The sequence below is a fragment of the Centruroides sculpturatus genome, unplaced genomic scaffold (genome assembly GCF_000671375.1).
Source record: "Centruroides sculpturatus isolate CEXI.00-Female unplaced genomic scaffold, Cexi_2.0 scaffold2065, whole genome shotgun sequence".
Lineage (NCBI taxonomy): Eukaryota > Metazoa > Arthropoda > Arachnida > Scorpiones > Buthidae > Centruroides > Centruroides sculpturatus.
Genome location: NW_019386166.1, coordinates 24,970 through 35,837, shown reverse-complemented (window position 1 = coordinate 35,837; position 10,868 = coordinate 24,970). Strand labels below are relative to the sequence as shown.

Genomic DNA, 10,868 nt, shown 5'->3' with positions numbered 1-10,868 from the left:
ATATATTAATTTTTTAAATAATTTTATTTTGTGTGTAAATATCTTTTGCTTTTATTTTGATAATGTTAAATAATTCAATTATAAATTTATAAATTTGAATAGTTGGAAATGGAAATAGTTATGTTTTAGTCCACCAGATGACACGACAGGCAATTTTGCGTGCTTAAAAATAAGAATATTTATGAATTTTTTTTAAATATTTTTTTTAAATATTAAAGTATTTAAATGCAATGATTATTTTTATACATTTTAAAAATAATTATTTAATTTAAAAATTTGTAGTTAAAATTTAAATTTTTTTAAAAAAATTAACGTAACGTTCTTTTGACGTAATAATTACACAATGACGTATTTTAAATAGTCCAATAAATTTTAATCGAATTAAATTTAAAAAGAAAGGTGAAATTGACATTTTAACGTATTTTTCTTTTGTAGTACGTGGTTTTTTTTGCGGGGAAAAATACGAGATTATAAATAATAGAAAAAAAGATACACTCGTAACCGGAAATTTAGGGTTTTTTTTCTTTTATTTAAAAAATGAAGTTTAAATAATTAAATATGTTTTCACAAAATGCTTTTTTTTAACTTATTAAATAAGTTAAAAATGCAATTGATTGGTAGAAAATGCTATTTTTTTAAAGCGTAAATTTTAAACAAAATACATTAAATCAATATAAAAATATTCATTTCTTTAGCTGTTTAATTATGCATTAGATGGATATTCTTTTTACTTTTTTTAAAAATAGAAATGATAAGTTTTTATAATGTAAATCCATACTAAATGAGATTTCTTCCATCTTCTCCCTTAAAAATATAAACATCATTTTAACAAGATTGAGTGTACAGGTAATTGCTTTAGAAATACTCACCTGCTGATCAATCTCTACTGGTATTTCTTCGTTAAATTAACATTAATTTCACTAGAAAATTGATCATTTTTAAATCCTGTACACCCACGTCTATACACTTATTAAAAAATAAAGAAAAAAAATTAAGGAAAAAAAAGCGTTAGGGTGATAGATAAATCCGTCTGTCGACTGTCTGACATAGATTTTTATTTATTTATTTATTTTCTGCCGTGTTTAATATGCGCAGATGAGTAAATACTAATAAAAATCGAAGCTTGTTTTATTGAAGACGCCAAAGATAAATTGAGAACTTTACACCTGTCGTAGGAAGAGGAGAAGCTGCATTAGTAATTTCTTCTCGAGATGTCCACGTTGTCATAGTAACAGTGATTACATCGATAGAAATGTCATTTGTAAAACAATAATGTAAATAAGATGTAGTTGTCGTCTTGTTAGAGCTTGCTTCGTTTGCTGATGATTAATGACGTTTTAATGATTTAATAACGTTTTAATTTTAATTAAAACGGTAATTTCCTCTTTATATTTTTTTATTTTATTTTTTAGATTCATTTCTCTCGTCTCACAGGATTATATTTGGAGTGGTGAGAGTTGAAAAACATGTAAAAAAATCGAATATTTTTTTAGAGTTAGGTAAGTGTTGGAAGGGTTTTTCAATAGGTAAGAAAATTGTAGACTAAATCCACCTGTTGAAATGAACCGGGCGCAGGTGTAACAGCGCAGAATCCAGGTGAACCTGTTTTCCCAGCAACACATTGGAGGAATTGCTAGAAATTGGTAGAAGTCTCTCATCTCACCATTCTATCTTTATCAGGTAAGTTACTCAATTTTATACCTTAGCAACCCTACAGAAATTTTATGGTAATTTTTCTATTTTTAATCAATAGAAAAAAAATCTTTTAAAAATGTTATTAATTAATAAAAATCAATTTAAGAGATTTATTGCCTTGTTAAACATGTCAATTAAAATCTATTTTAATTATCTTTAAGCATTTTAATAACTTCTCCACTAGAAATTATTCTTAGAAATAATTTAAAAACTATGTATATATCTTTAATAATATAATATAAATTTTAATTTTATTAAAAAATTTGATGAATAAAATTTAATTATTTTCCTACCTTGAAGTGATTTTAGTGGATTTTCTTGTGTAAAACGTGTAATTAAACTTTCATTTTAATTTTTTAAAGAAGTTTTACTGAATTTAAAAAAAAATTAAACTATACATTTACCTTTTCTCGAAGTGTAAATGTACTGTACCTGTAAAGCTTTTTAAGCAGAATAAATTGTAAAAATTCTAAGATGTATCTGGATAATCAAGCTATCATCATAAAAGATTTGAAGCCCTCTTCTTCTCGGTTGCAGAGTAAGTAAGGAGAAGGATTAGAGACCACAATGGGATTCCCAATGTTTTATCAAGGAAGCTGATAAGATCCCAAACAAGCTATTTTAGAGAAGATAGCATCATGACAAATAAGCTGATAGAATGGATAGATTACTTCTATGATCAGATAGCTTTATGCTTCACTTAAATCTTTAAAAAAAAAACTACACTAAAACTCTTGAATCCTATTTACAACTTTTAAAGATTTTATTGAGAAAATACAGCATTAATTGGTCGCGCAGATTATGCAGATAATTATCTGCTTATCAATACGAAATATGGAAACTGAGGAAGGAAAAAAAATATATTGTATTTTGTAAAAATTCAATATAATTTTGCCTGACGTTTACAGTATCAAAATAAATTTTATCTGTCATTCAAATGTCAGATGTGTTTACGATCAAGACAGCTTTCGGACGTTGTTTTCTAGTAATTCCATATAAATTTAAACTTTAAAAAAAAATTAAGTTTTCTCAGTTTAGAGAATATTAAGAAAGTACAGTATTACGAGTGGGACTTCTATTATACGCTGCGCTATAACGCAATAAAATGGATCGTCTCTCAATTTTCTGCATTGTGTAAGTAGGGATGCATCATAAAGAATCGATTATTAAAACATTATTTTTCTATTTTGCAAATGATGTAAATAAAAATACATCATATCTGACGTCATCTGTACACTTTCCCTGTTTATAATACCGTATCAACATCCTTGAAAAAAAAAAATATATATATATATATATAATAATAATAAAAATCAAATTACATGCAGCAATATTTTATTCAACATATTCGTATATTGCTTTAGCATGTAAATAAATCTACTTGATTAAACAGTACTAGAATTTTACTATTGGAAGAATTTGTCTGTATGTATTCCTATGGGAAACAGCCTTGTTTGTATTCTCAATGAAGAACATTCATACAAAGTAAATAAAGTAGGCGATAAGTAGGAATTACACTCCTTTATGTAGAGGATAACATCATCAAATGAATTTTTTTTCTAGAATTTTTTTTACTCTAAAACAAACATGTTTCTCGTTGTTTATTTAAAGCAAGAATTGAAAACATCCTGAAAAATTAAAGGGGAAAAATATATATATCTGTGTATATACACAAGTAGATTCTCAAGAGGATTAACATGATGAGATTTTTTTTAAAGAGAGCCATACTTTAAGGGATAAAAAGCTATGAAGGTCGTTAAATACGTAAAAAATGGCGTGTTTTTATATAAATTCCCGCAACTAGAGTAACGTATTTCTTATTTATGTCACGTGATAAATTCAGATTTCTCCGCATCCGCATAGAACCGTTGCATATGGAAGCCATCACAGACCTTTCCTACTATCTTTCCCCTTGCAAAAATGGGGTTCACGTGCTGTTGAGCGGGGTTTTTTTTTATAATGCAATCCTTAAATTAAAACTCTACGCTAAAGTCTGCACCGCTCCCAAAGCTCTTAAAGTATTAAAAAATAAAATATAAAAAAAGCATCCCGGAATTCGAGAGATGCGCGTGTAGCCTTAAAAATAAAATTTAAAAAAATTGTTTTTAGCTTTTTTTTATTAAAAATTCCGGATTATTTTCCGAATTTTCGGAAATTAATATTACGGAAAAAATATTTTTTAAAAGAAAATGAAAATTTCTTCTATGGTTATATTTAAAATGAAGTAGAAAAGTAAGGAAAAAAGATCAGATTCTGGAGACAGTCGCTATGGCAACGGATGAACATTTTTGTTCTCTGACGTCATTCTGTGATAAGTCGAGACATCTGCTATTGAAACTGTACGTGGTCAATTTTATTTTAAATAATTTAGTGTATGAATTATGAGCTTGGTCATGAGCATTTTATTTTACTTATTTTTATTTATTTATTTTTTGTANCATTTCTGGACCTATTAAAGAGACAATTAGAGGGAAAAAAGTCAACATATTGAAGAAAAAAAAACATCATTTTTTATCAATTAGAGTAGCTATCTCTTTGATAGAAAACATAAAGATCTATACAATACACAATCCATATTTTCTTTTTTTCAGTTAAAATTAATAAAAATGATCTGAAAAATTATATTTTTAACTTTAAAAAATTATTATTTTACTACTTATCCTTGAAGTATCATTAAGAATAATGCTAAAGATGATGCTGTCATCGAAGTTTAGTAAGTTAAATTCCGACTTTGTCGAGTTCTTTGAATTTTTTTACCTTTATTTTTATAATTTTTAATATAATTTCTTCCATGATTTTATTGACTTCCTCGAGTTTATAACAAATTTAAATATAGTTAAAGTTTTATAAAAACCAAAACACGATAAAGTGAGTGCTTACCCATGTTAGAGAAGATCGTAGCTCTTCTAAAAATAGAATTTCTTGCATTATCTTTGAAAAAGTTTAATTAATGTGAGGTTTATTATGTAAATTTGCAAAATATCTTAACAAGATCTAAATAATTTTCATATAATTCCGCATATTTTACGTGTTTTTTAAAATACCATTTTGCTTTTTACACCGTATAATTTTTAATGCACGATTAAAACTTACTTAAAATTAAAATTATATATTAATATTTTGCTAAATTTTCTTAAAATAAACATTTTAAAACATATTTTCATGGAATATATAAGAAAATTTACATATTCTACAACAGCTCTCCATTGCCCCGCATCCTCTTATGAGGAAAGAGGATGCAGAGCAAAGGAAAACGAATCAAAAATGTTAATTTATTAACTCTTAAATAGCAAAAAAAGTTTCAGAACTCAAAATTTCCAATTTACATACAAAAAAATCCATTTTCTTTAAAATAATGATGCGGGAATGTTTGCATCGCTGCATCTTTCATGAGGCCATATACAAAACAGTGTAATCTATACTAAACTTGAGAGGGGCAAAATGTATCTTTATGTTTAGAATTATGTTACGAGCAACCTCATAAACCTTTTTAATGATGATTTATCTGTTTTGGAGGAGCCTAAATCTGACCAGTTGCGTTTAAATAAATAAAATAGACAACATGCTAACCTCAAGTCACCATCTTTCTAACTTAGTGCCATCTTTGTCATCATATATAACGCCTTTAAACTCTAAATTTTTCAATATTTATCAAGTAAATTAATCGATATTAATGCCTAGTTTTATGCCCCGTTAATCGTGATTAAATTTATAATATAATTACGAAGATAATTAACATATTAATTGCGCTAATCTTTTTATCTTTAAGACATAGATAATAATGGTTACTTGGACCTGTACGACTTCGAATGCTTGGCTTTGGTGAGTTTAAGTGTTACATTTAATTATTTTTAAAGCCTCTAAAGCATTTTTCTTATTACTAAGCCGTTTTTACAGACAGACAGACAGTAAAATATAATCTTTAACTTACTGTTGATTCAATAAAAACATCATAAAATTAATAATAGAAATTCTGAGGTTAAATTCTATTGATTTTTGTAATTTTCCTGCAAGAGTTTGTTACATGTATTTTTAATTTCTCCTTTATTATGTAAGAGAAGTGGGAATAAATATGTAATAAACTTGAATATCCTATTCTTACGCCACTTATTCTGCAGAAGACTAAGTATTTTTGGGGATGCGCTGCTAGATATTAACATACCTACATAAAAAAATATATTCTACATAACATTAACTTTATAATAAAATATCCATATAAATTGTTCTTAATTTATTTTAAGAATAAAATTGCAAACTACTAATATTAAACAATTGGATTTTTACTATCATTTAGGAAGTAAACACATCTTTAATGGCCACCAGGGAAATTTTGGTGTTAATTTAATATTTTAGGAGTCCCTGTTAAATTTTCTAAAAAGCAAGTTAATGTAATTAATGCATTCTTCTATATGAAAGAACAAAGAGAAAGCGATTTATCATAGTCTCATAAATGCCCAATGTGTTCGGTTTGGATCGATGAGTGTCAAGCTGAGAAAAACTTACAACCGTGTCCTGTATAATAACCTTTATTATTAAGAATTATATTATTGTTCCATCAAATTTTTTGTAAATTATGTAAATAAATATATTGAGTTTTTACTGTAGATTCATTATATAGACTATAAACTAAGTGCATATGTAAAAAAAAAAAANAAAATGGCCAGTTTTTGGAGGTTAATTTGTGTGCATTTCTATTTTAAAAATGTTCGTTGTTCGGAGGTTATTATGTAGATTGCATTTAATAAACGTTCTTGAAATGACCGTTGTTCCGAGGTGGCCTTCATTACAGGTTTCTACTGTATACAAAAGAGAATGGCAATTTTTTATGATGAAATTATCGATTTAGTTTATAAGTAAGAAAAATAATTTGTCATTTTTCATGTTCTCCGAACAATTATCAAACAAGCGTGTAAATGAATCTTGCTCGGAAAAAAAACACTTCTAAATATAATGCTCATGGAGATAGAAGTTAATAATTGCAGGTATAGAATAACAATAACAATTATGTTGCTATAATGGAAAGTTATTGTTAGTCGCTCCTAGGTTTGTACGGGAAAATGACGCACTTTGTACGTGAAAATTCGATATTTTAAAGGTTTATCTTGTAAAAATGATAATAAATTATTAAAAAATTTTAATTAATTGATTAAAACTTACAAATTTTGAACAGTTTATTATGATTTTAGACAGATTAAATTGATTAAAATAAGATTTAAAATAGTGCGCGTTATACGCGAATAACTGACATTTTAAAGGTTTATCCAGTGAAAATTATAATAAATTATCGAACATTTCGGTTAATTGATTAAAATTTCGATAACTTATTATGATTTTAAACTAAATAATTACGTGTAAATTGATTAAAATATATAAATTTTCAGCAATAAACACCTCAACGTCGGTCTTTTACGCATAAATGCATCGTTTTAAACTGTATTTTAATCAATTAATAATTATTATAATCATAAATATCAATAAAAAAAATAACTAAAGAATTTGTTTACGTCACACAAAGGGTGGCCCAAAAATCCGTTAACTGCTGTAAAAAGTAAATTGCCATTTACCACGTTTAGAGTTTTGCGAACAATTCGGCAATTTTGTGAACAATTCAGCGAATTGTTCGCAAAATACTCGGTCAGCTAACTTTTGGGTCACCCAGTACGTAATTAAATTATTAAAAACTTGTTTAAAATTAAGCTTAAAATAAATTAATTGAGGCGATAATTCCGGTAAATCTTCGGTGATGATTTGCAATAAATTCATGCTAATTTAATGCTAATTTTAGGGTGGCCAAGTGTCTATAGACGATTTTACACAAGGATTACAGAATGCATGCGTTGGAAAGAAATTTTCTCGCCTACCAAATTCCCTGCAAGACGTCATCACTTGTAAATTTAACACTATTGATCTGGATGGTAAAAATTCTTCCACCAGTATGTGACTTTGTTTTAAACGCTTATATACAATATTCACGCGCTCATAAATGTAATGTAAGTAAGCTAATTTCCTGTGGAAACAATCTAAATATATAAATACTTTTTTTATATATATATAAATCTAGGTGATGGCCTGATCACGTTGGAGGAATATCGCTTGGATTGCATCTGTTGGTGTGCCTACAAGGATATAAGTGCGATAGATGATTGCTTTAATAAATTATTAAGCGTAAGTTTATTCAGGAAATTTAATTAAAATAAAGAAGATAATTGTAATTAGTATTCTTTTTTATATAATTAGGAGGAGGATAAGATGGTAGAGGGCATCTCTCTCAAACGTTATCAGGAATTATACGCTCAATTCTTAGGATGCCCTGGCACAGACAAAGCAGGTGTTTACTTATTTGGTCCAATATCGGTTTTGGGAAATTAAATATTTAATATATATATATAAATTTTCTCTTTAAAAATTATCAATGCTCAGTTAGCACTTTCACTCATTTCTGCACTATTATCCCCCTATTATAACGACGTCGATTGGTTTAAAACGAGGGATATTTTTTTGGCTAATTATCCGATAAATTAGCTTGTTGAAATCGTTTTAAGAGCCTTAAAGTTATAAAAATTCGGTAATTTTAATGAATTTTTGATGTTATTTATCCTTATTTTCTTCTCTGGAGTCGAGAGTTGTTTAAGTCAGTGTTTTTCAACCTGTGGGTCGCGACCCCCTGGGGGTCGCGAAGCCTTACACGGGGGGTCGCGGGTAGAAGAATAAGACAAGAGTTTGTAGGTCCTACACTACATTAAAAAAACTACAATTTCAGCGAGAATTACGGCCCACCTCGGAAAATGGTAGCGGAAAAAGTGTTGAGCTGATTTGCAAAAGGAAATAAAAAGTAGAAAAGTAGAAGCTGAAAATTCAGATCCTAAAAAAAAAAAGTCAACAGTTCCCTGTGCCTAATGTTATAATTAAAGGAAGTTTCATACTTTATGTGTTAAATTATTGTCGATTCTTCTGAAATTTTCATTTTAATCAACAACAATTTGTCTCAACAGAAAGAAAATTAAATACATAGTTTTTAAAATCACTGATATAGTTTTAATATGGCCCTAGGGGGTGGCCAGAATTTTTTAACTTGTAAAGGGGTCGCATATTCAAAAAGGTTGAAAAACACTGGTGTAAGTGATATTTGTGTTGTGTTATTACTATGGTGTGTTGATATTTATCTCAATTTTTCCATCGTTATACGTTGATGAAATGCTGAATAATTTGTTGAATTCTCGACAGAAAATATCAAATTTCACTGCCTAAAAAAATACAGGAGTTGAATAATAATAATATAATTTAAAAAATAATAAATTCCTCTCACCGAATTATATACATTTTAGAAAAAAAACAACAACAATATGGCGTCGATTATCCGCTAGAAAATTACAATTTTTATGGAGAAAAATTAGTAAAAAATTGTAAAAAATTATAAAAAAATCAATCATTTATATTTTATAACAAATTAATATAAAAAAATAATATATTTTACTACATAAAGGATCGTAGTTTAACCATAGACGAGTATAGTGAATAGCATAATATATAGGGCCTATATATAAATATTTTTAGTATAAATATGCGGTGTTAAATGTTATATTTACTGAAAGAAAATGATTTTTAAGTTTAAAAAATCGCAATAAATTATGTGAAAAAATTTTAAAAAAAGGAATTGGAAGAGGATATCTATTTTTTCAGATGAGTGAGTGATGTAGAATATGGGTTATGTGTATATTTTTGTAACGTAATCAAAGTTTCGAGTTACTCTAAACAGAGTAGAATGTTTCGTGTATAAAAATAGCACGCAAGCAATCAATTTTTTCCCCTTATATATACATATATAGAGAGGAAGGAAGAGGGGAATAATTTGCAAGTAGAATATAGAGGGGTGCAAAAGTAAGAACAGTGAAACTTATCAAAAACGGGAAAATTCTATGAAATGGAGCGATTTTTCTGTGTTAAAAAGAACCTGTTCAGAATGGAAACCTGTCTAAATGAGTAAAATGCTTCCTCGAAACGAAGCGATTTTCTATGTTAAAATAGATCTGTTTGAAGCGGAAATCTGAGAAATATTCTTCGGAACCGAACGATTTTCTATGTTAAATAAACCTGTTCAAAATAGAAAACCTGTCTAAACCGGAAAAATTATTCGAAATTTTTTTCTGTTTAAAAAAAACCTTTTCAAGCCAGAAAAAAAATTCGGTACCGCGCGATTCCGACCGATTTATACAGGCTACGCTAAAGTCTGCACCGCTCCCAAAGCTCTTAAAGTATTAAAAAATAAAATATAAAAAAAGCATCCCGGAATTCGAGAGATGCGCGTGTAGCCTTAAAAATAAAATTTAAAAAAATTGTTTTTAGCTTTTTTTTATTAAAAATTCCGGATTATTTTCCGAATTTTCGGAAATTAATATTACGGAAAAAATATTTTTTAAAAGAAAATGAAAATTTCTTCTATGGTTATATTTAAAATGAAGTAGAAAAGTAAGGAAAAAAGATCAGATTCTGGAGACAGTCGCTATGGCAACGGATGAACATTTTTGTTCTCTGACGTCATTCTGTGATAAGTCGAGACATCTGCTATTGAAACTGTACGTGGTCAATTTTATTTTAAATAATTTAGTGTATGAATTATGAGCTTGGTCATGAGCATTTTATTTTACTTATTTTTATTTATTTATTTTTTGTATACTTGCAGCTGATGTGAATAAAGTTTTTTTTTATTTATCCTCCGGAAATGGAAGCGTATCAATGGAAAAATCGTGTAAAATTCATCACTAAGTACATGTTTGGTAAGTTAAAAAACTAAAAGATGCAAATAAAATTTATTATTTTTTTAGATTTAATTGTTATAAACCATGCATTGTCTCGTAAAATACGTGACAGAGATGGTCGAGGTGTTAAGGCATCTGACTACTGCGTTGGGGATCCGAATTCGAATCCCAGTAGTTGGGAACATTTTTAGGGGCGGTTTGACTCCTCATTTAGGTGTGGGTTTGTAAAAGACCCTTTTAGTGCCCAGAGAAGGAAATGAATTTAAAAAATATTTATAAAGATTAAATTCAATTCAAATTTTTATTGTTGTTTTGTATTTATTTTTATGTTTTTTTGATGAATTTTTTATTCAAAAATATAAAAACTATTACGTTTTTATGGTAATTCTTTTTCGTAAAAAAAAACATCAATCTGAC

The 10,868-nt window shown here is 27.6% G+C and overlaps 1 protein-coding gene and 1 long non-coding RNA gene across 2 annotated transcripts; both read left to right on the top strand.

Moving 5' to 3' along the window:
• Positions 1-1,414: 1,414 nt before the first annotated feature.
• Positions 1,415-10,550, top strand: LOC111613886. Its single transcript, XR_002754836.1, has 3 exons — positions 1,415-1,499; positions 1,576-1,680; positions 10,376-10,550. It is a non-coding gene; the product is annotated as an uncharacterized LOC111613886 (long non-coding RNA).
• Positions 6,515-8,449, top strand: LOC111613885 (sarcoplasmic calcium-binding protein 1-like). The gene is made up of 4 exons (XM_023355240.1): positions 6,515-6,764; positions 7,481-7,628; positions 7,757-7,860; positions 7,933-8,449. Exons 1-4 carry the CDS (start codon positions 6,753-6,755, stop codon positions 8,062-8,064), a joined length of 396 nt encoding a protein of 131 aa, XP_023211008.1. The 5' UTR covers positions 6,515-6,752; the 3' UTR covers positions 8,065-8,449.
• Positions 10,551-10,868: the final 318 nt, after the last annotated feature.

Bases quoted from the DNA above. Each gene is read 5' to 3' on its own strand.
- LOC111613885 (XM_023355240.1), top strand. The intron at 7,629-7,756 runs GTATGTGACTTT...ATATAAATCTAG, and splicing joins TGGTAAAAATTCTTCCACCA to GTGATGGCCTGATCACGTTG. The intron at 7,861-7,932 runs GTAAGTTTATTC...TTATATAATTAG, and splicing joins GCTTTAATAAATTATTAAGC to GAGGAGGATAAGATGGTAGA.